At 35.0% G+C, this 24,910-nt stretch overlaps 3 protein-coding genes across 5 annotated transcripts; 2 read left to right on the top strand and 1 right to left on the bottom strand.

Moving 5' to 3' along the window:
* The first annotated feature begins 1,155 nt into the window (after positions 1-1,155).
* On the top strand, positions 1,156-3,072 carry LOC129873182 (transcription factor HBI1). Its single transcript, XM_055948222.1, has 4 exons — positions 1,156-1,791; positions 1,902-2,057; positions 2,189-2,563; positions 2,679-3,072. The coding sequence occupies exons 1-4, from the start codon at positions 1,438-1,440 to the stop codon at positions 2,745-2,747; spliced, it is 954 nt and encodes a 317-aa protein (XP_055804197.1). The 5' UTR covers positions 1,156-1,437; the 3' UTR covers positions 2,748-3,072.
* An 8,877-nt stretch (positions 3,073-11,949) lies between these two features.
* LOC129874129 (anaphase-promoting complex subunit 10) lies at positions 11,950-16,431 on the top strand. 2 transcript variants are annotated; one of them, XM_055949366.1, is made up of 6 exons: positions 11,950-12,254; positions 12,348-12,408; positions 12,681-12,773; positions 12,886-12,953; positions 15,636-15,740; positions 15,838-16,431. In XM_055949366.1, the coding sequence occupies exons 1-6, from the start codon at positions 12,079-12,081 to the stop codon at positions 15,905-15,907; spliced, it is 573 nt and encodes a 190-aa protein (XP_055805341.1). In that variant the 5' UTR covers positions 11,950-12,078; the 3' UTR covers positions 15,908-16,431. The 2 variants fall into 2 exon arrangements, with proteins under 2 accessions (XP_055805341.1, XP_055805340.1); XM_055949365.1 differs by having other exon boundaries at positions 12,883-12,953.
* A 1,081-nt stretch (positions 16,432-17,512) lies between these two features.
* Positions 17,513-21,103, bottom strand: LOC129874598 (tubby-like F-box protein 5). 2 transcript variants are annotated; one of them, XM_055949904.1, is made up of 5 exons: positions 20,925-21,103; positions 19,575-19,951; positions 19,389-19,476; positions 18,522-18,651; positions 17,513-18,398 (listed from the first exon to the last, which is right to left on the bottom strand). In XM_055949904.1, exons 2-5 carry the CDS (start codon positions 19,920-19,922, stop codon positions 17,729-17,731), a joined length of 1,236 nt encoding a protein of 411 aa, XP_055805879.1. In that variant the 5' UTR covers positions 19,923-19,951; positions 20,925-21,103; the 3' UTR covers positions 17,513-17,728. The 2 variants fall into 2 exon arrangements, with proteins under 2 accessions (XP_055805879.1, XP_055805878.1); XM_055949903.1 differs by having other exon boundaries at positions 19,575-19,924; positions 20,925-21,102.
* Between the last annotated feature and the right edge of the window lie 3,807 nt (positions 21,104-24,910).

Below are 24,910 nucleotides of genomic sequence, written 5' to 3'. Positions count from 1 at the left end.
AAATAATTATAACGATGGGAGGAGGCTCAGAGCACTTCTCAATTGAGATTGAGTTGTACCAAAGATCAGTTCTTAGCCCGTTTCTATTTTCCATGGTGAAGGATGAATTGACACAGTGTATTCATAATGAGGTGCCATGGTGTATGATACTTGCGGATTACATAGTATTGATTGATAAGACACGCAATGGAGTTAATGCTAGATTGGAGGTATGGAGACAAATTCTTGAGTCTAAAGGGTTCAGGTTGAGCTGGACCAAAACGAAATATTTGGAGTACAAAATTCAGTGATACATGCATGAGGCGGACGTGGAAGTGAGACTTGACACACAGGCTATTCCCAAGAGAGATTGTTTCAAGTATCTTGGGGTCAATAATCTAGGAAAGTGGGGACATTAACAATGATGTCCCATATCGTATTGGTGCGTGGATGAAGTGGAGCTTTGCTTCCGAAATTTTGTGTGATAAAAATGTATCACTTAAACTTAAAGATAAGTTCTACAGAGTTGTGGTAAGACCGACATTGTTGTAGGGGCGAAGTGTTGGACAGTCAAGAACTCTCATGTTTTAAAGATATAAGTTGCGAAGATGAGGATGTTGAGATGGATGTGTGGGCACACCTGGAGAAATTAGATTAGGAATGAGGATATTCGGGGCAAGTGGGAGTAGTCTTTGTGATGGACAAAATAAAGGAAGCAAGATTGAGATGATTTGAATATGTGAAAAGGAGATGTATAGATTCTTCAATGAGAAGGAGCGAGAGATTGGATATAGTGGGTACGAGGAGAGGTAGAGGTGGGCCAAAAAAGTATTGGTGAGAGATAATTAGACAGGACATGGCTTCACTCCAGATTATTGAGGCCCAACCTTAGATGTGAGAGTCATATGGAAATCGCCTATTAGAGTAGAAAGTTAGTAGATAAGGAATGTTTTGTTGATTTTCGAGGGCTTTAGCAGTATTCAAATTTATCCTCATAAATCTTGCCTACCAAACATCCCTCAAGAGTTAAAAGACTGGGACTAATGAAAACGACTGGACGACTGGTAGAGTTGATTAGTACAGTTAGAGATATTAAAATGCCTACTTTTAAGTTGTTAAACATGTTCAACACTCCTATTATATATGGTCCTTTGGGCATAAACGCCGTAATATCTGTTGCAATGGCTTTTGATTCCTTTGTAAAGAGTATTACTGTAGAGAACCCCACCACTGTTTCTTCTTATCTCCACATTCTTGATTTGATATTTTCCCATTTCCTCCCCTTTAGGCCCCCTTCTCTTTATATCCACTAGTACTAATCCTTTTCTCTCTCTATAAATCCTTCCTCTCTATCTTTTTTCAGTTTCACAAACCAACCAAACAACTCTTACCACAACATTTAGTTAGTCCTAGTCCTATCACTATTTTTGCGAGTTTCAGTACATCAATTGTGCAAACATGTTACAAATGAGCGTTCTGGAAAGGCAGAGAGCAGTATTGGAACGTCTTATAAACCACTCTAAACAACAACTTTCTTCTTTGCCTCACCAAGAACTTGCTCACTTGATAACCGGCTGCGTTGAGGGGAATTTTAACAACTTTGATATGTTTGGTGGGAGAGAACATAAGGGATTTACGGGGTTTAATTTTGTTACCAATAATAATTGTCAAGAAACGGCTCGTCCCTCTTTCTCTACAGTCTCGAATTCATCGATTACAACTGTGTCTCCGCCTCCTGAGAAAGAAAATGATTTAAGTACTATGATAGCTCCAAGGGAAAATGTTGTTTCTAACAAGAAGAGAAAAGCAGAGGTTTGTAATTGTACATATTATTCATCAATCAATTATGCCTCAATTGTATTGTTGAGTAGTATAATTCACTCGATTAATCCGAATATTTATGTTTTATTCTGTTTTTGCAGTTTTCTGAGGAAGAGGATTGTGAAAAAAGCCAAAGGGGGACAACGGGGAACGATTCCAAGGAGAATTCTAAGACGTCTGAGGTTCAAAAACCTGATTACATTCATGTCAGGGCACGTCGTGGCCAAGCCACTGATAGCCACAGCTTAGCAGAAAGAGTAAGTGCATTTGTTAAGTCGTGTGAACAGATTGCATAAAATTATATCAATTTTAGAGTCTCATTAAAAGCTTACACTGTTAGAGAGAGACGTTACTGTGATTTGTAATAGCAATATTGGCCTTTATGCAGGCTAGAAGGGAGAAAATCAGTAAAAAGATGAAATATTTACAAGATTTAGTCCCAGGTTGCAACAAAGTGACTGGCAAAGCTGGAATGCTTGATGAAATCATAAATTACGTTCAATCGCTTCAAAAACAAGTCGAATTCCTTTCTATGAAACTTGCTACTCTGAATCCTAGGCTTGATTTGAACACGGATAATTTTTTCACCAAAGACTTCCCCTCTTACACTTTTCCACCAACAGTAGCAATGCCAACACTTTCGGAATATAACATAATCCAACACCAGCAAGCTGGAAGTACTTGTGATGTTGCACAAATATTACCCCAAAGAAGAGATTTAATGTCATTTCCAGATGCTTATCTTGGTTCTTCACCTCTTACGGTAATTTCTTCATCCATATGAGTTGATTTCTCAAATGGTCACTCAACTAATAATTATTATTTCAGAAAGTCATTTTCTTGTTATCTTAAGTGGATCTGTTACTGTTATATTGCAGCTAGTACAACAGCAACAACCAACTTTTGAGCCTGATTTGCAGAGCCTTTTCAGTGTTGGATTTAACTAGTTTGATTCTACAAAGTTTGAAGTGCAAAACTAGTATTTATCTGGGATTGTTCTTTGAGAAGCAGAGAATTCATTCCAATGGCTGCTATCCTGTACACAAAATTCACATCTTTCAAATGGGAGTCCAAATTTTTTGAAGTTAGCAACTGTGTTAGAAGGCAAACACCCACCCCCCCTTCTCCAACCCCACAAATACCCTTTAAGAGAAATTCTTACATCTTACACATTTATAAGGCATCTTGTCATTTGTTCATATGTATAGCCAAAGTTGCATCCAGCCATCCACTATTTGACTGATATGTAATAAAAGATTGAATTTCTACTCTTTTTTATTCCTTCCCTCATCTTATGTTTGAATACAGATTAAGAAAGAAAGAAAGAAAAAATGTAAGACAACAATTTGTTGAGTGATCCAACTTTTATGGTTAAGACAACCCTTTGATTTATAGGGATATAAACAACAAATATATTAGTCAAGAATGGAAGATCTTACAAGTACGATCTGGTTGATTTCTAAAGTGGTTACTCAACTAATACTTATTCAATAAAAAAAGTGATTTTTGAGATAATAATTGTTAATAAAGTGATCAGCGGAAATATCAACTCAAGAACGACCATATGAAGCACCACTATGAAGTAAGAAGTAGGCAAAGGCACTACACTAGTTTTGAAACAGTGTGAGGACAAGTAAAGAGGAGGTGAAATTAGAGGGGAGGGGAGGACACTATTCATAAAGATGTGGTGTGATGATTGGGATAACCAACTCTTAACCAACCCGAAAATAGAGAACCTTTCAGTAAAAAGCATCTTAACCGCTCGGTGAGTATAGCCAACATGATTTCGAATTATTGGGACTAATAGGCATTAGATACATACCGAATATATAAAGGTAGTTCGGTCTATAAAATATCTCGCGTTCACATAGAGTTCGGAGAAGGGCCGCACACAAGGGGGTGCGTTATATACTTATGTAGGGTATATCTTAACGCAAGTATTAATAATTGATTTTACGGCTCGAACTCATGACCTATATGTGATGTTTCTTTATAAAAGGAAAAGGGAAATGAAAGGAGAAGAGAGGAGGTGAAAAATAAACAAAAAATAATAATAATCTATTCCTAAAGATGTGGTGAAATGATTGGTATAATCTACTCTTAACTGACATGAAAATAGAGAACCTTTAGGTAAGAAGCATTTTATCCCCTCATTGATCATACTCGATATGAATATAAATTAGTGAGATTAATAACTTTCGATATTGAATAAATGATAGCTCGGTACACAAAGTGTCTCATGCATGTTCACGAAGAATGTGGAGAAGGCCACACTTTGAAGAATTGTAATATAGATAGTCTATCCAAATACAAATATCGATGATTGATTCTATCACCCAAATTTATGACCTATAGGTGATGTTTTAAATAAATTAGAAAAAAGGAAATAAATGGAGAAGTACTGGAAATGGATGGGCAGTGGTTGAGTGGTCCATATTTTTAGTTGCCTATGCTTCTGAATTATGCTTTCTTTAGAATGGGGACAAACAGGGGCCTAGTTCCAATGGGACAATCACCTAATCAACAACTAATGTTTCTTCTGAATCGACTTCTACTCCCTTACAGCACATGACAAACCAGCATTGTGTTTCAAAGTCCACAGTGCAACTAAATTACAACTCCCTCCGTCGTCTCAATTTAAGTGTCTTTATTTGACTGAACACGAATTTTAATAAATGAAGAAAAACTTTTGAATTTTGTGATTTTAAATTAAAGAAATATGTATTCGTTTAAATCTTATTATCTTAAACTTGTCACGTAGAATGTTAAACCGAAACTTATTAGAAGGGTCTCATATTAGTACTGTGACGTGATTGATAGATTTCAACAAGCTTGAGCAAGACAGAGAATTTGTTCCTTTGTCCAATGAATGTTTTCAGAGCATCGTGTATCTGGTGTATTACCTAAATGAAGTAATGAAATAAATGGCAAATTTTCTGTGAGAGATGATTACAAAATAGAGCAGTTGAAACATTGTTTAAACCTCCTATGTGTTGGGGTGAGGAAGCACCACAACTAAAGTTTGATATGATGAAAATAATGAAAATAAATTAGACACGAGAATTTTACGTGGAAAACCCCTCTAACTGATAGAAGGGAAAAACCACGGGGTAGAAGGATCTCACTATAAAAATATGGAGTATACAGCTCTCAAATACAAGGAGAAAACAACAATTAACACTTCTCTCTTGTAAAAGGAACAACTACTAAAGAGGACACTCAAGACTACAATATTTATCTTGGTGTATAACTCTCTTTGTATTCTTACTCTCTCTTTCTGGGATGGGATAAATGAGGGCAAGAAGTCTTCTATTTATAAGAAACTAGAAACGCGTAAAATTCGCGTATTGAACCTCTCTTTTTGACTACGCGTTCAAAACGCGTTTTGTTCCCTTTTTGACTACGCGTTCAAAACGCGTTTTGTTCCTTTTTTTGACTACGCGTTCAAAACGCGTTTTGTTGACTACGCGTTCAAAACGCGTTTTGACTATCTTGCATTCTCCCACTTGAAGATTTAATTGAGAATCAATTAAGTCTTCACACCATCATTTCTACCCAATTACTGCAATGTTATGTTTCTGCTAGGCCAATAGAAGATCGACACCATATGAACTTGTTACTGTTGATCGGCTTCGTAAACATATCTGCCAGGTTGTCATTAGTGTGAATTTTCTGAATATCCACACTGCCTTCTTCCACCTTCTCACGAACAAAGTGATACTGAACTCGTATGTGCTTTTTCCTTGAATGAAATGCCGGATTCTTTGCAAGATGCAAAGCGCTCTGACTGTCACAAAACAGAGCAATCTTCTCTTGTTTGTGCCCGAGCTCCTCCAGTAACATCTGCATCCATATTGCTTCTTTGCTAGCTTGTGTAGCTGCTACATATTCTGCTTCCGTCGTAGATGTAGCCACGATAGATTGCAGTTTTGAAACCCAGCTTACAGCTCCTCCAGCAAGAGTAAACACATAACCTGTGGTGAACTTACTTTTATCAAGATCACCTGCATAATCTGAATCAACATAACCTTTAACAGTAAAATCTGATCCTCCATAACACATTGTAACATCTGAGGTACCCTTGATGTATCTCAGGATCCTCTTAACAGTATTCCAATGCTCTTTACCAGGATTAGCCATGTATCGACTAACCACTCCCACTGCTTGTGCAATATCAGGTCTTGTACATACCATAGCAAACATAAACTTCCCACTGCTGATGCATACGGTACTCGAGACATCTCCATCCTCTCTGCTTCATTGCTAGGACACATACTTGAGGATAACTTGAAATTAATAGAAAGTGGGGTAGAAATTGACTTACAGTCTTGCATCTTGAAGCGTCTCAAGATTTTCTTCAAGTAGTTCTTTTGAGAAAGCCAAATCTTCCTATTATCTCTGTCTCGGTGAATTTGCATCCCTAGAATCTTGTTTGCTCTTCCCAAGTCCTTCATTTCAAACTTCCTAGCCAACTGTGCCTTTAAATTTGTGAGACGATCTTTGTTGGGGCCTGCTACCAACATGTCGTCAACATACAACAGCAAAATAACAAAATCTTCATCACCAAATCTCTTGTAATAAACACAAGGATCTGAACTATGTCTGTTGTATCCAAGGCTTATAATGAAGGAATCAAATCTCTTATACCAACATCTCGGCGCCTGTTTGAGACCGTATAGAGATTTGTTCAACCTGCAAACCAAGTTCTCTTTTCCCTGTTCTTCAAAACCTTCTGGTTGGAGCATATAAATTTCTTCTTCAAGTTCTCCATGAAGAAATGCAGTTTTGACATCTAACTGCTCTAAGTACAAGTCAAATGTAGCACACATTGCCAGGACCACTCGAATTGTTGTGAGTCGAACCACCGGAGAAAATATCTCATTGAAGTCTATACCTTCTTTCAGAGCGAATCCTTTCACCACCAATCTTGCACAATACTTCTCCACTTGATCATTACCATTGCGTTTGATCTTGTAGACCCATTTATTTCCAATGGCCTTCCTTCCTTGTGGTAATTGAACAAGATCCCATGTTTTATTTTTATGGAGAGCTTCAATTTCTTCTTGCATTGCTGCCACCCACAGAGATGATTCTTCGCCTTTCATAGCCTCGTGAAAAGTTGAAGGCTATCCATCTTCTGTTAGTAGACAGTATGCAATATTACTCTCCATAAAATAATCTGAGTGTCAAGCTGGTTCTCTTCTCTCCCTAGTTGACCGTCGAACATCTGGAGTTTCGATCTCAGCTTGCTCTTGTTCTTCGTGCTCTGGTGCTGCTTCAGAAGAAACTGGAACTTCTTCTATTTCTTCAACTTCAACTGTAGTAGTCTCTGATTTTTCTTTTGAAGTGCTACCTTCTTTTGCTTGTATCTTGTTTTCAATAAATACAACATCCCTGCTGATTACCACCTTGCGGGCTGTGGGATCCCACAAGCGATACCCCTTGACTCCATCAGCATACCCTAAGAAAATGCATTCCCTGGATTTTGGATCCAATTTTGATTTTTCTTGGGTGTTGTACATAACATAAGCAGGACTTCCGAATATATGTAAACGAGAATAATCAGCTGGTTTTCCTGTCCACATCTCCATTGGCGTTTTCAGATCAATTGCGGTTGATGGTGATCGATTGATCACATAACAGGCGGTTTTGACTGCTTCTGCCCAGAATGGTTTTTCCAACCCTGCAGTTGCCAACATAGCTCTTGTCCGTTCCAACAAGGTTCTGTTCATCCGCTCTGCTACTCTATTTTATTGTGGAGTATATGCCACCGTGAACTGCCGTTTAATACCTTCTTGTTTACAGAAGTTATTAAATTCATCACCAGTGTATTCTCCTCCATTATCTATCCTCAAACACTTGATCTTTTTCTCAGATTCAAGTTCCACCCACGCTTTGAATTCTTTGAAAACTGAAAAAACATCTGCCTTCCTCTTGATTGGATACACCCAACTTCTCCTGGAGTAATTGTCGATAAATGACACGAAATATTTCGCTCCTCCTAGAGACTCCACCGGTGCTTGCCAGACATCAGAGTGAACCAGATCTAGTATTTCCTTGCTTTTAGCAGAGGAACTGCTAAACTTCAGTCTATTTTGCTTACTGGTAACACAATGCTCACAAAAGGGTAGTGAAACCTTTTTGAGCCCTGGAAGAAGTTTTTGCTCAGCAAGAATCTTCAAACCTCGTTCCGACATATGGCCAAGTTTACGATGCCACATCATCGTTGATTCTTCAAATGAACTTGCTGACGCGGTTGATGCTTCTCCTTCTTGGTGTGTTTCACCTTTAAGCACATATAGATTTGCCGCAAGTTTTTCCGCTTTCATTACTACAAGCGCTCCTTTGGATATTCTCATGACTCCACCATGAGTCTTATATGAACATCCATTATCATCTAGTTGTCCTAAAGACAATAGATTCTTCTTCAAGTCTTTTACATGTCGTACCTCCTGGATGGTGCGTACCGTGCCATCATACATCTTTATTTTGATGGACCCAATACCAATAACATCCAAAGCATGATCGTTTCCCATGAACACAGACCCTCCTGAGATTGGATTATATTGATGAAACCATTCTCTCTTGGAAGTCATGTGTCATGTTGCTCCTGTGTCCATGATCCAGACATCAGTGAAACGTTTTCTGCCTTCATTATTTGATATTGCTTCACTACACAAAATATCTCCATCATCTAAGGTACATGCAACATTCCCTTGAGCATTTGATGGCTCAGGGTGTTCACTCTTCTTCTTGAACCGACAATCTTTCTTGAAGTGCCCTTTCTTGCCACAGTTGTAGCACTTGATATTCTTCTTACTTCTTGATTGAGATCTGCCATGATTGTGACTCCCACTGGGGCCACGTTCCGTTGGTCTTCCTCTCACCATCATCAAAGCTTCAGCTTGCTGCGAACTTGCTTGTCTGTCTTCCTTATTTTTGCGCCTATTTTCTTCTTCCAAGACAGCGGCTGCAATTTCATCGAAAACTAGACTGTCTGTATTGTTCATCAGGTTGATGATGAGTTGATCATACGAGTCAGGCAGACTTTGAAGTAGAAGCTCCGCACGTTCAGTACCCTCTATTTTGCAACCCATTGTTGTAAGTTGCGAAAACAGAGTATTCAAAGTATTGATGTGTTCAGTAACTGACATGGATTCTGCCATTCGAAGAGTATACAATCTTCTTTTTAAGAAGATTTTATTATGTAAAGACTTGGCCTCATACAAACCCGTAAGAGTATCCCATATTTCCTTCGCCGTCCGCTTTTCCGCCATACTAGAAAACACTTGATCAGCTAGTGCCAAGTGTAGATCAGCAACTGTGTTGCTGTCTATGTCGTTCCACTTGTTGTCATCAACAAAGTCTGTGGGCCTGCCTTCAATTGCAGCTAAGCAATTGTCTTTTCTCAATATCGCTTTTATTTTCATTTTCCACAATGAGAAATTAGTCCCATTGAATTTTTCAACGTCAAACTTTGTTGTACTCGACATTGTTATTTGTTTCACACCCTTCTAGATCGTTTCTGAATATTTTTGCGAACAATCGTGACAAACTGTACCGTCACCGAAATTTACTATTCACGTGAATAGTACTATTCACCGAATTTTACTATTCACGAAAAGTTACTATTCACAGATAGTACCTTCGCATAAAATAGACAGAATAACCGAGGGCTCTGATACCACTGTTGGGGTGAGGAAGCACCACAACTAAAGTTTGATATGATGAAAATAATGAAAATAAATTAGACACGAGAATTTTACGTGGAAAACCCCTCTAACTGATAGAAGGGAAAAACCACGGGGTAGAAGGATCTCACTATAAAAATATGGAGTATACAGCTCTCAAATACAAGGAGAAAATAACAATTAACACTTCTCTCTTGTAAAAGGAACAACTACTAAAGAGGACACTCAAGACTACAATATTTATCTTGGTGTATAACTCTCTTTGTATTCTTACTCTCTCTTTCTGGGATGGGATAAATGAGGGCAAGAAGTCTTCTATTTATAGGAAACTAGAAACGCGTAAAATCCGCGTATTGAACCTCCCTTTTTGACTACGCGTTCAAAACACGTTTTGTTCCATTTTTGACTACGCGTTCAAAACGCGTTTTGTTCCTTTTTTGACTACGCGTTCAAAACGCATTTTGTTGACTACGCGTTCAAAACGCGTTTTGACTATCTTGCACTATGTTTGCATTTAATGAAAATTTTAATTTAATCATTCATATTTTAATTATTAAGTGCGTCTCTTTAGACCAACGATTTGGCATGGATAATAATCCTTCAAACGTAGAAGAGGATGAAGCTTAAACTGATGAATTGAGATTATATGATGGACATTGGTTTGTGGTCAAACAAAGTTGTATGACCCTCAATATGTAATACATTTTATTTTTTTTGCGTGCGAAAGTGTTTTTTATGAAGTTGAGCTTCTTTTGTTATTAATGAGTTCATAATTTTAATATGATCCAATTTAAAATAGACTCGATGAAATCAATCTATGTAAATATAAAGATTCGTTACCTTTTATAAAAAAATAATAATTATTTTTTAGAGTATTCATGAAATTCAAATTATGTACATGATTGTAATTTTTTTTTGTTATTATCATAGAATTTGCATAAAATTGACTATCTAATATATGTTGTGAGAGGGGGGTCACAACTGAAGTCTAACTCAATCAAAAATATCCACTTTGTGGATATTCAAATAGAAAATATTGAACTTAAGTATATAATCCTTTCTTTATCCAAAATTTATTCTTATTCTTTATCTTTGCATTAGAGAGGATTGCTATTATTACTAACTCTTTACTAGTAATGCAAATTTATAAGTTTCTTTGTGGTCCCTTTTTTCACTTATTTAATTATTTTATCTTATGTGAAAGATAAAAGTCTCACATAAAAAGATATAAATATATCTTCGGCTGGAAGTTCTCCAAAAGTATAAAAAGCAGGAGGACTTTGTACCATCCATTTCGGTGTGGTTGGATTCTGTTCAACAACGAGCACATCTTTTGTTCTTTCCACTGCTTGGAGTGAAAGTTTTTATGTACTAATTTTCCCTTTACGAAATAAATTAGTTAAGTTTCTTTCATGCTTATTGAGTAGAAACTTAACAACCAGACATGTAAAATTGTCATTCGATCAGCTCAACTTGTGATGTGTATGGGATATACCTTTTTATCAATTCTTTACTTTTTTTCCTAGTCGTTTTCAACATTAACTTCTTGAATAAATTTTGTAATAGAGTTTACTTTCTGTAACAATTACTAATTAATTCATGCAACTATTCCAGATTTAACTTTAATAACAACTTAAGGAATTTGGCCTGTAAAAGCAACCCTCTTTGCAAATTATCAGATACAAAATAAATATGGCAATCTTCCAAAGTTGATCTTTTCAATTTTATTTATGCAAACGAGTTCAGGAGTTTGAGTGTGTTGTGAAATCTTCGGAAACGATTGATCTCAAATGATTTGCATCCTAATCTGATTGAAATTGCTTTCAATACAATAATTTGCCACATCACAATATTTTATTCAATAAGTTGCTTCTGCTCTCCATTTGTTCATTGCCAATCTTGTTATATCTTTTTAATATAATAATGAGATATTTTTTTATAAACGAATTACTTTCTTTAAAAGATCATTTTTGTTTTTAAATAGTAAATTTTTGCATTATTAATACATATATTTTTATTTCATATTCCATCGCTATAAATAATATATATGTGCTCACATAATTCAATGCAAATATATCATTAACCAAAAACTACATTACTTATATGATAATTATTTTTCTTATGCGGTTAACCAACTTGATATTATGTATGGTGAAATTTTATGATGAAGTCAATTATATATCTTAAACTATCAACCCCTTATAGAATTAAGTATAATTCAAAATGCAAGTTATAAACTTTTTCTTCAATTTATCAACTTATAATAGTTACTCTAAGTGACAAACATTATATTATCGAGCATATTTGAAGATACTTCCTATGTTCTATTTTAATTGTGCTTTAGTTTTTTTTGGTTCTATTAATAATAAAAAAAATAATATAAAATATAATTTATTAAATTAATCTTATTTATTAAATATTTTTTGAAAATTGAGCATTATTATAGAGGACTACTTAATATTTATTTGGGTTTCACTTTTTGGTTCATTGGTGACTGCGCTGTAAACCCTAGGGTTTATGTTGTTGCATACAATTGGGGATTTTCTAAGAGCTGAATCAAAGGAAAAAGTAGTAAAGGTGAGCAGCAATGGCGGATTCCTCAGAGGGTGAGGAGGAAGGGAAACTAACAGGAGGAAGCCAGCAGTTAGTTGTAGATGATGACCTCCGGGAGATGGGTAAAAAAGCAGCTTGGAGTGTCAGCTCATATAAACCTGGCAATGGAGTTCTTTCACTTCGCGGTGACAACCTTGATACCTATTGGCAGTAAATATTCTCCATCCTCCGTCACTGCTGTCTACGCTCTATATTACTATTATTTTCGCTGATTTTTGGGTTTTGATTTCTTTTTGTAATCAGATCAGATGGTGCACAGCCTCATCTTGTTAATGTTCAATTTCAGAAAAAAGTTAAGCTTCAAGTAGGTTCTATCTTATGCACAAATATATACATTTCTATTTTCCTTCGTCACATACTTTGCTATTATGAACTACTCTTAATTTTTTGTTTAACTTAACTAAGGCTATACTATTAACTTTTTAGGTGAAAAGAATGACATATGTCATGCATTTTTTGGTTTGGTGCATTTACTAGATGCGAATAAATTTTTGCAGCCATGCTTTGTGGCTAATCACTTGAGACTGGTTTTAATTTCTCTCTTATCTGTTTATTTTTTATGTTAATTATTCTCAGTTAGTCGTCCTGTATGTTGATTTCAAGCTTGACGAAAGCTATACACCTGGCAAAATCTCTATCCGAGCAGGCGATGGCTTTCACAACTTGAAGGTAATAGTATAATGGAACTCTGAGATAAATTGGCAAAGTCCTGAATTAGTTATAACAGTATATTTTCAGAAACTTGAGACGTTATGTCCTTTTTTGTTTTGTTTTGAAGGAGATAAAAGCAGTGGAACTTGTGAAACCAACTGGATGGATGCATATATCTTTATCTGGTAATGATCCTCGGTAAGAAATTGAGACTTGGTCTCATGATTTGGCAAGTTTTTGACTTGTTTTTCCTTCACTGCTTTTGCCAGATTATGTTACATATTATTCAGTAGCTCTACACAGTTCCGTCTTTCTAGAAAATTTATGATACCAAATTTGCTTGTGTTTCTACAGAACTAGAACCATTATGAGGCATTCCAATCATTAGAATTCATTAGTCCGATGGACCGCGTGGACATAAATACAAACAAGTACTTAATTTTAAAATCTAAAACTGTTAAACAAAAGTAAGAAATGACACAAAATTTTCTCATTTCTCTTACCAACTTTTATATATATACATATATATTGAGAACATTCTTTTTCTTTTTAATCATAGATGTGACCCGAGTTTGTTTATGTTTAATCACACACATATCCTGACACATTACTTAGTAAAAAAAAAAAGATTTTGATGGTTATTTTTGCAAAATGCTGATGAGGACTAAATACTAGCAAAACTGTGAAATACTTCGATTCGTTCTTCAGCATAAGTGAGCAGCTAAATCTGAGCAAAACTGACTATGAAAGATAATGTTGCTTACTTGAAACGTAAATGAAAGTCTCAGTAGGTATTTGGACAATATTTGGTTGAAGTCGAAAAAGAAGAAGAAAGGTATTTGAAGTCGAAGTTGGGAAAAAAGTATTTGAAAGTTGAAGTTGTGTATGGTTATGAAATTCACTTGAAAAAGCGTTTGCGAATGTTGAAGACTTGTGAGTGGAAAGCATTATTTCACTTGAAATACTAACCAAACCATCATTTCAAATTCCGTGTCTCTATTTCAATTAGAAGTTGAATTACTCAGCAACTTGAAAAAGCGTTTGCGAATGTTGAAGACTTGTGAGTGGAAAGCATTATTTCACTTGAAATACTAACCAAACCATCATTTCAAATTCCGTGTCTCTATTTCAATTAGAAGTTGAATTACTCAACAAATTGATGTCCCAATATTGATCTGCACATTATAGGCATGTCCAGTGTTGTGAAAAAGCGCTGAAGCGCTCGCTTTAAGCGTGAAGCGAAGCGAGGCGAGGTACTAGCGCTTCAACATCGTGAAGCGAAGCGATTTCGAAAAAGCGAGCGCTTCACGGGAGAAGCGAGAAGCGCGCTTCATCTAAAAGCGAGAAAAAAGCGAGCTTTTTTGGAAAAAAGCGACGCTAGGTTTTTTTTAAAAAAAAAAACTGTATAACTTCTGTGACTTCTCCAAGCTGCTCTTTCAGTGTGACTTCTTCAATTCGACAGTCCAACTTCAACATTTCAACGTCAACCAAGTTAGTTTTTCTTCTTCTGTTCTTCTGTTCTTCTCTTCTTCTCTTCTTCTCTTTCTATTTCTATTTTCATTCAGCGCAACACTGCTCTCAACTGCTGCGATCTTCTTCTCTTCTTTTCTTCTTCTCTTTTTCTTTTTCTATTTCTGCGCAACTGCTGTCTGCGAAGAATTATTTTTTTCAACTTTTATTCAGCAGTTTGGCCTTTTTTTTTTTAAGATAAAGCATATGCTCTGTTCAAGTTCATGTTCAAATAGAAGTAGAACTCTTGTTGATGAGTCCTCCGATGAGGAAGAAGATGAGGACCAAGTAGAAGTAGAACCCTTGTTGATGGCACTTCAAGGGTTTGAGGATCTTGTTGAAGAATGGGATTTTGCTCTCTTTGTGATTTGGTTATGCATTTGCTTTATATGTTGTTACTTATGAGGATTATTGACTATCTAGTTACATTTTAATCTAATTCTTTTGAGTTCTTGATTATTTATCTATGCATATTTTATATTTTTATACTAAATAACGCTTTTTCTGAAAAAAGCATTCGCTTCACGCTTCTCGCTTCTGTGAAGCGAGCCCCTGTCGCTTTTTTCCGCTTCTCGCTTCTCAAAACACTGGGCATGTCCAAATGGCACCAAATCTAAATAAAACTAATGGGAAGGATCTCAGTTGATTTCCTTGCTAAAAATGAAATTTTAGTTGATTTTGTGGACATACACTGAGGATTAAATCCAACCAAGAGTAGAATGGTTCAATTGTTTTCTGCTTGGAATAATGTGGGACAAATTTTATTATTATCTCGTTCTCTTTTATGGATTTGGGGTCTCTGTTCTGCACTGACAGAAAGCGTCAACCGAAGATCTGGATAACTTGCAAACACAAATTGTTATTATGACTTTTAATAAATTTTCTCTTTGTTTTTGAGATGACCTCCAATTGCCTTGTGGAAATATGTTCTGCAGGTGTTGAACACCATCCTCATGTCTCGAGCTCTGCTATTTTTATTCTATGAAGAATATGAGTTTCTGCTCCTGTTTCTTTGATAGAAAAGATGCAAACCAACGAAGTTATCATTCTAAACAAGGAAAGGAGGAGCATGCCAGTTTATGTTGGTGAAATTTCCTGTGCATGTGTGATGAACTTTTCTGTGCCACATCTAGGGTTTAAATTGTTCAGAGTTCCCATATAAAAGAACATCTCAATTTATTCATTTATTAAGCTTGAAAAATTGTTGGATGGGCATCAACTTTAAACAATATCAGTACTTATCATCCCATTACCAATAAAATTATATACTACCTTATCATAAAAAGTATCAGTTGACCTATCATGTGTCTGTGAAAGCTTTTTCCCTGAGTATAAATTCATTGAGTAACCATATCCTAATTTATGTGACAGTGAAACTTTTGTCAACACTTTCATGCTGCAAATAGCTGTGCTCTCAAATCATCTTAATGGAAGGGACACTCATATCCGCCAGATTAAAGTCTACGGGCCAAGACCGTGCGTCGTTACTCTTCGTCTTCTTTTTTTTTCTCTTCTCTTAATCTTCATCAACTCCAGTAATTGTGCAAAGAATCTTATTAGATGGCTTATGCAGGAACCCTATCCCTCTTCAGCCATTTCAGTTCACTTCTACAGAGTTTATTACTTATTCTGCTGTGAGATGAAGCTCAAGGGACTATCTCAAGAGGAAAGATGCCAACAATATATATTGATATCAAAATGCAAACTGGAGGTACAAACCTGAGATCCTGCCCCTTCGATGACTCGAGTAATAGGAGAATGGAAGTTAGATCCTGCAATGGTAGAACCTCGTGAACCAGGCTTACTGCTTGACTACTTGCTTTTCTCTTCTCTATGATATTGATAAGTCGTAGGCCCATTCGATGTCTATGGTTGGTTTGTGGTATGCTAAAATATTCCTGTTTACAATCCTATTTGGCTTCATACAAACCCCGTCACTAACAGCCACGTAGGGTCTTGTATTAATTTGTATTTTCTCCCATTTCTCTGTTATCTATCGGTGATACCTGCAACTGTTTTGTGGGTAGAGACCAAATTGCGTATTTCTAGTTTAAGTTTCAATATTTTTAGTCAAATTGTTTATGAATCAAAGTTGAAACAAAGGACCAAAACTGAAACTACCCCTACAGAGTACTAAATAGTTACACCTTGTTTGAATGGTTTTCCATATTGTTTCATAATGTTATTGTACTTTACTAGATGTTTTGATAAATACAATGTTTGAATATGTTGATTTTTTTCTGTTGTTACACAGTGTCACATATTAGCAATTTGAAAGAAAAACCTATAAGAAAAGTAGGGAACGAGATAAAAGTAGTATAAAAGATGTAAATAGGCAAACAATAAAATAGGATTATTAGTATATAATACGCAGACAGATGAATGAGGAAAAAAGGGTAACGATGTCATCGTATTAAATCAATTGTTATATAAAATAAAATCTTTTTTTGTTATAACGATATGATACAATAAAATTTAAAACAAAACATTGTATGACATTTGGCAACAACAATCGAAACAAGCTGAGTGTTCCATCAATTAACTTTGTTAACTGTAAGTAGGCTTACCAGTGCGGACCTTAGGGAATTAAGAGAATCGAATATGGACAAATATACATCAGAAGTTCAGAACTATGACAAATACTATGCTAATACCCTCCGTTATACTTTAAGGCGGTACATAGCCATCATACTTTTAGGTTGTGTATTTAAGCCTAACGAATGGACACATGGCTTCATCTAAATGATTTACCCAAATTTAATTTAATTTTTACCCACGTAAAAAACTCGCCCATCTTCCACAAGAAGAGGTGTTTTACTCAGGGTCATGGATGGTTAAATTATGGAAGATGGGTGGTTTTTTTTAATTGTGGGTAAAAATTAAATGAAATTCGCGTAAATCATTTAGAAGGAGCTACATGTCCATCTGTTAGGCTTAAGGTAATATGCAACCCCAAAGTATGATGATAAGATTTTATACAGTCTTACATGTCCATCTGTTAGGCTTAAGGTAATATGCAACCCCAAAGTATGATGATAAGATTTTATACAGTCTTAAAACATAACGGAGGGTATTAACATACTATTTGTCATAGTTTAGGTATATTTGTCCTTTTTCCAAATATGAATTATTCAGCTACTAGCCAGAGTTGGAATGGAATGTGAATTACTTGGACATTAGCCATAAACACAGTTAACATCATAATCTAGTTGAAAAATACGATAATTACATAGAATAATAGTGTCATATTCAGAAACTTAACTTGTAATAGTAGGTTAACCGATATTTTCCATATCTCAAGTGGCTTTGGAGATTAATGCTGCTTCAGCATGATGAACACTAGTACAATACATATTGATACAGGTGCTTCTATCTACACAGCTACTGTTAGAGAAGCTGCACGTCGCACTACGAAAATCCTAATTTATAAATATGACTGAAAATGGAAAACATTAATTCAGAAATCATTCACAGACTGGTTTTGTGTCAAAGCTGCTCAAGCAGACTGCAAAGGCTTGATAGGCAGATAGTGGATACCGGTAATCCATGGTGAATATGTCTTTTCCGATTTTTCCAAACTGTAAAATTACTTTTTCTTGTTCCTCGGCAGGTATATTGTGAGGAGGAGCAACCGCTGCTACTAGCTGGAAATTTTTTACAGAAGCCACTGTAACACGACCTTTAAAATTTAGGCACCAGCACTGCAACTGTTCATGCCATCTCGGGGCCTTGTTTTTAAGCACAAGGGACTCTCCAAGAGGCAATGGCACTGTTGAACTTGAAATACTAGGTGAACTGACATCTTTAGCTGTCTCTTTGGAATCTAAAACTGATGGAGGAGTTGCCTTTACACCAAAAGACTGAGGGAATGATGTTAGTGTTGGAGCACTGCCTCCCTCTTGGATAGCAGAGAAAGGAATAGAATGCATTGCACAATGCATTCTCCTAGGTCCTCTTGTACGGAGAACATTGAGTTCATAGGAGATGTTGGCGATACTGTAGTTGTATTCAGGTACTGTTGGAGATACCTTCTTTGCGCAGAATCTCCTACTACGTTGACTACGTTCTTGAATAGATGCATCACTGGGAGGTTGGCTATCATATATGGTGAACTTGGTCCCAAGAAAGTTAGACCTGCTCAAGTTGTTTTCAACAATATATTAACAAAATGAAAGGACAAGAACTTCAATGGGTACTTTCAGAAGGGTGGTTAGGCACAAGTTAATAGAAGATAGTTGTCAGTTTGTGAGGACTTGCCTCAATTTCCCAAGGTATGTATTGCTTGCTCGAGAAAAATCATCTGCAACCAATGAAATTACAAAATCTGTGCTGGTTGCCCTCCTGATCCTTCTGGCAGCCAGCAATAGTTTATCAGTCTCATCCTCAGCTGCCATGAAGTAAACATTCAGATGTCTAGGAAATTAATTTGGTAATGCCAAAGATAACTGTGGAACTGCTACAGTGCTGGTGCATCAAATGGTTGGGAAAGACAAAAGTGAAAACTTGGAACTCAATCCCCCATCAGCTCTCTGGTGGACAATTTGGAAGGAAAGGAATGCAAGAATTTTGAAAACAAAAGTGAATCATTACTTAGCATGAAGTACATATGTATCTCTCTACTGTTTCTTGGTGTACCCACAGCTATAGCAAATGAAATAAAAGCCATTAGACTTTTTGAGTTCTTTACACTTGAAGATCTTTCTGTAAATACTTCTAAAGCACTTTCTTGTTGCTGGATACTCAATAAAATGCCTTTAACAATCAAAAAAGAAATTCAGATGCGCATCGCTTTATAAAAAATCAGATCAGATGTGTGCCTTGAATTAATATGTTTCTAATGAGAACTTATTAGACCACAAATATTAAGCAGAAGTTTTAAAAGTTCTGTAATTCTATTCCGGTGCAATAACTTGAAAAGTATCACGAAAGACCCATCAACCCAGGTGTATGTAACTCATCAAAGTAGAATTTCGGGGATTTACATGATGAAAATCGACTTATTGATCAAATACACAAGGTACATCTTAAGCCGGCAACAAGGCACACAATGATTGAAGAGGAAATCAATTTCATAATACAGTGTCACAAAAGAAAAAAACAGGCTTAAAGAGGAGTGTGACTTACATGGGGTCAAGCCAAGGTAGAGGCGATAAACTGAATTATCTCTGTCCCGTTTGATAAAGCAATGGATCGGGTTTTCACGGGGACCAGGCTGGTTCAAAGCAGAATTACAAGAAATACTTTCTTCAGTTTATTTGACACATTGGCGATAGGAATAAGATGATAACCAAATAGAGTATGAACAATTACCTGCTTCAGTGAAATGGGAAAGGTAAGTCTGCCACATTCCTCAGGAGTCTTGACAATCTCTTTTGTAACTTCTCTCCATGACTTGCAAACAGATGCACAAAAGAGAACCACAGTTCGAGCAGGCCAAGTTGTCTCACTCTCTTCTACCCTGCAGATTATATCCAAAAGAAGCTCCGGTGGTAAATTTGCCCATTGCCCTTGTTCACTTGGTTCAAAAGGGGCCACATCGGGGGCTATATGAGATCGGGTTCTGTTGCGCAAGTGCCTTCCTTCCAGTCTCCTCCTTGATATATTCCCTATCCCATCTTTCATCTCCCGCAGCTCACGGACAATGCTCTTGAAGGACATATCTGTTGATCACATCAACCAAGTCTTACCTTCAATGGAGTGGCAAAGGATTTAGAAACACGAAGCAGTGTAATTACTGCATTTCAACCATCCACTAAATATTCTTTTTACATGACAAAAGCCACCTCCCCAAACCCTAACAGCAACTCTTTCCCACTAAGCTCTTTTGGTACTCGAACCTCCAACTTTAATCCTAACGATTAGGTAATCCTTTCCTTGTCTATCTCGAGCAAATATTTAAGGAAAAGAATTACAATTTCCCCCTTTTATCGTCTTAAGTAAAGTTCAGTTTACTTTTTCGGTATGGAACTCTTAGTCGGGCTGATGTCGAGATCGATTTTATGTTCAAGATTCAAGAAGAAGGAGAGGAACCACCGCCCAAAGGTGCTTTTATGAAAGTATGGTCACCAGTGGCTAATACCTACTACATACACCATGTCTTCAACTAGCAGATCTTAACAATGTGGTTAACCCTCTATGTTTAATTAAAAAATTTACCAAATAATTAAACAAAAAATCGGTTTTCTTGATCTTCCAAGCTTTCAAGCTCGCCTGCTTTGAGAGAGGAGAGATTTTACTTATCTTTGGCCCCTCCTCGTTTGGGTGGAGGTTGTAGAATCTGCTAAAACGTATGAACAGGTAACCACCCCAACAATCAGCATCAGGATTCCAGTAATCCCACGAACCATCAAGATTTACACGATTTATTCCGAATAAAAATAAAAAAAAAGTTTATCAATCAAGTAATCCCATCCCAAGTTCCGACATTTGTGTTATAGCAACAACACCCATTCATAAATTTAAAATGCCGGTTTCCCTAACAATAGAAAACCCCAAATTCAAAAAAGTGAGGATCTCATAACACCCTAAACGCTAAATCTGAGTAAAACAGAGCAAAAATGCCAAGCAACAACAACTACGCTTCAAGAAATCCATTTTCATTCCAATAGTGAATAATTTTGTGTTACGCCGGTACAGATATAGGAAGGAGAAGAAGAAAACCTGATGAAATTAGATGAAAAATGAGATCAAAGAAAGACGGCCAATGCCGGTTCCATTGTGAGATCGCCGCCGGTAACCGCCGTTTGCTCCGCCATCAATGTAGAAGAAAAGGGTCAAAGATGATAGATACAGTTTAACTATACGTATGTACCCTCATTATTATCCTCTTTAATTTAATCCACTAGTTTATATTTTTTTCTTATACTGAAATAAAAAAATAATAATAAAAAAATTTAAATCCGGGTGTCTTTGGTACGAAGAATAATATTTTCAATGCAATATAATTTTTTTAGAAAATGTTTTCTTAAAAAATAAGTGAGTCTCTTACTTATTTTTTATAGTATTTAGTAAGGAAGAAAGAAAATATTATTTCAAAAATATTTATATATTATCTATCAAATCATTATGGAGTCAGGTAAGGATGAAAAGTGGGGGTTCGGTGTAGTGGGAGGTGGGATGGTCTAGTGGTGAGGGTCTGGATTGAAATGTCACCTATGCCGCTCGTTTTTTTTATTTCAAAATCATTTTCTTCATTTTTATGAGCTTATTTTTCTATTCAAACATTATGACGAACCAAATATAAAAAAATTGGAAATTTTACTCCATACTAAACACATCAGAGGAGAAAAGAAAAAGAATTACTATATATTTCCAATAGTTTTGATTGATAAATCACGAAGCCGAGGTCTGTTTTATATCTCAACTCTCTTTCTAGGGTTTTTAATATCCACAATCATATTTTAATGGGTGTTCATGAATTTTATCATTTTGTTTTAGACATTTCATGAAATTTTCTTTTTTTTTAAAAAAAAAAGAACAACTAAAAGAGAACATAATAAGACTTGAAATGGGAGGAATAAAAGGGGTAAACTTTGACTATCATAGTGGAAAAAGGTATAATTAAAGATTCTTAATCAGATTTTGATATTTGAAAAGGACCTCAATAATTATGGAGTATGTATTGTAACATGGCAAAATCATGACTTGATTTGAAATTTGAATAGCTTTATACATGAATTTTGAGATAGACTCAATCCAAATTGAAAGGATGAATCAAACTCAATCAAAAGGGAAAAAGAATTAAGATTTTATGTATTAATTATAATTTATATGACATAATTTAAATTTTAAAAATTAAATTAAAAATATTTTATAGTGATTTATTTATATGCTTTTTAGATATTTTAAATTTTAATTTTTTTTCATTTATAATAATTTTTAAATATATAAATTATTTTTCAAAAAACTTAATAATTATATGTCCAAATTTATAATTAATTAATTCTCAAAATTTAGATTGTATCATATAAATTGAACAGGGAAAGTACCATTGTACATATAAAATTTAGCTCAAGTGGAAGTGGAATTACAAGTTGTAAATCTGAATATTGTATTATTCGATAATATTTGTATATACTATTGTATTTAAATTGCTTTCCACATAAATTCACGATATGGAAAATGCAGTGGTGGTTCAAAAAAGAGACGTCAGCCCCCACCCCCTTCCCTTCCACTCTAAATTATGAGTATCATTTATTAAGTCATCACGAATGAGCCCACAAAATTTCTTTTTCTACTTAGATAATACCTACTTTTGTTAAATAATTAATTTTCAGTTCACTTATTAAATATTCCGCGTTCCATATCGATCAGTTCGATTCGATTTTTTAAGTTATTAATTCGACTTATCAGTTATCGACTTGTACTATGTTAAACCGTTATAAAATTATTAAGATATTGATTTATCAGTTATTGATTATTATCAATTCGGTTATCGATTTAACCGTTAAGATTTGACACAATTTCTTTATTGAAAATTACTTAGAAATAAGGTGACAAATCAAATGAACCATACACATGAATTGACAGATTGCATCTTGCTCAAAAGCAAGCACTGTCCCATTGTAGAATAATTGAGAGTTTGAGACAGTCAAAAATAAAAGCATGAAACTGTCAAGGACTTTATATACCAAATGGTACAAATATAACTATTTAATTTACAATCGGGTTATCGATTAACCTATTAAGAAAAAAATCTAAAACCGTTCAGGATAACCCAATAATAATTACAAAAAAAGTAAAACTGTTACCGAAATTGTTAAACCAATAATCCATGATCGATAAACCAATAACTTTTTTTCAGATCAAATTATCGATTTCGATTCAGTTTTGAACGGACTTAAAATATCCCCATAATATTAGGTAATTCTTCCTATCTGTCCTAGCTTTGATGGATAGAGTTATCTGGTACCTGTTGTCGATGAGAGTAGATAAGTATTTCGTGAAATTTTTCAAGATATGTGAACTGATGAGAATTGACAAATATCCCGTAAAATTTATCAAAGTGTGCAAAAATTAGGTTGGACCACACCACAATCATCTTAAAAAAAGAGAGGAGGAACTGCAACAAAGAATCGTTATCCTAATCCAAGGGGAGACTTGTAAAGGAGCTTGAGGACTCTAATACTTTCAGTTCTTTAGAAAGGAAAATTGAGTGCTTTTGTATGGACATAATTACAAAAAAAAATACTTCTTTTTTAAGAAAAAAATTATTAAGGCAAATAATTTTATCAAATGTATCTGTCTTTCTTATAGTTTATATCAAAAATAAAAACTATTTTTTATCTCATGAACTTGTTTTTTTGTCGCTCGATAATAGTAAATTAACACGAGTTGATGGATGATAAGATAGTTGATAATAACTTTAAAGACATAAAATTTGTAGTGTATATTAGCCGGTGTTTTAAAAGATTTTGTTGGGACTCGCCTCGGGGCTCGTTAATGAGGCGGGGCTCTAACAAACCGCCCCGAGACTCAAGTGTGAGACTTAGTTCTGTAAGACTTACGCCCTAAGCGTCCGGCAATACGCCTTAAGCACGCCCAACGCTCAGGAGTCGCCTAACAAATTTTACATAAATTATGTGTTAAAATCTTTTGTTAAATTATTGACCCTCATAATTCTTGAATAAATGAATGATGCTTAAATAAAAAATCTATAGAGATAAGAAGATTGAGAGTAACTCAAATAACAAGTTATAGTATCACATCTTTACTATTTAGTTACACTATGAAAGTGATTATATATTACGTAACATTTTTAAAAAAAATATGGAGCGAAATTTTACTTTTTCACTTATTGGTCTTCATGATTTTGTCACGTTTCTCAAAATTATCATATTTTATTTAGCTATTTGAAAATAATTTTTTATTTATTTATAATGGAGTGATATTTTTATTATAATACTAGTAAATTTATTGATTATTTTTTTTGGGTGGGGGGAGGGGGTAAATTGTATAGTATCTATATTATTACAAAAACACGAATATAAATGTTGATTGACCAAAACATCCACTAAAAGTTTATTAACTTATTTGCCCCTTTAAGTTAAAATTTCCTCCATCTAAAAAATTACTAATGGGTATAAATGTAATTTTGTATTAGGACTAAACAAAACATATTTCTATCAGGACTAAATTTATTGTAGGATATATATTATCCTATTAATATTAGGAGCTTATCATTAAATTTATTTCAAGTAAACTATGAGTATGAAATTTCTACACATGTAACAATACTGCTCAATCAAATTCATTAAATATTGAACGACTTTTATATTCTTAAAGAGTAAATATTTAATAGGAATAATTTGAAAGACCTTTATATTTGATTTCGTTTGTTAGTTGGACCCTTCTACTTATCACTTCGCCAACTGAACCCTTAAACTCATCCGAACACAATATTTTAAATCTTTTTTTCATCTGATTAGTGTGTGTGTTGTACAATCGAGCACACATGAAATTCCACGTCGTTTTTAATGACACGTGTAAAATATATGTTAAAAATTCAAAAAAAAATCAATTAGGGCACTTTTACAATTTCTAAAAAATTTCAAGGCATGTTCTTCATATTTGCTCACAAAGTGAGCACCAAATTCATGTTAGATAGATGAAATGCTTCCCCATTTTACTTGAAAATTTAACTACAA

Source organism: Solanum dulcamara, chromosome 11 (assembly GCF_947179165.1).
Source record: "Solanum dulcamara chromosome 11, daSolDulc1.2, whole genome shotgun sequence".
Taxonomy (NCBI): Eukaryota; Viridiplantae; Streptophyta; class Magnoliopsida; order Solanales; family Solanaceae; genus Solanum; species Solanum dulcamara.
This window is presented reverse-complemented; position numbering and strand designations above follow the sequence as displayed.

Bases quoted from the DNA above. Each gene is read 5' to 3' on its own strand.
- LOC129873182 (XM_055948222.1), top strand. From the start codon at position 1,438: ATGTTACAAATGAGCGTTCTGGAAAGGCAGAGAGCAGTATTGGAACGT. The intron at 1,792-1,901 runs GTTTGTAATTGT...CTGTTTTTGCAG, and splicing joins ACAAGAAGAGAAAAGCAGAG to TTTTCTGAGGAAGAGGATTG. The intron at 2,058-2,188 runs GTAAGTGCATTT...GCCTTTATGCAG, and splicing joins GCCACAGCTTAGCAGAAAGA to GCTAGAAGGGAGAAAATCAG.
- LOC129874129 (XM_055949365.1), top strand. From the start codon at position 12,079: ATGGCGGATTCCTCAGAGGGTGAGGAGGAAGGGAAACTAACAGGAGGA. The intron at 12,409-12,680 runs GTAGGTTCTATC...AATTATTCTCAG, and splicing joins AGAAAAAAGTTAAGCTTCAA to TTAGTCGTCCTGTATGTTGA. The intron at 15,741-15,837 runs GTGCGTCGTTAC...TGGCTTATGCAG, and splicing joins AAAGTCTACGGGCCAAGACC to GAACCCTATCCCTCTTCAGC.
- LOC129874598 (XM_055949904.1), bottom strand. From the start codon at position 19,922: ATGTCCTTCAAGAGCATTGTCCGTGAGCTGCGGGAGATGAAAGATGGG. The intron at 18,652-19,388 runs GTAAGTCACACT...ACTTCATGGCAG, and splicing joins CTACCTTGGCTTGACCCCAT to CTGAGGATGAGACTGATAAA. The intron at 18,399-18,521 runs GCAAGTCCTCAC...CAACTTGAGCAG, and splicing joins ACATACCTTGGGAAATTGAG to GTCTAACTTTCTTGGGACCA.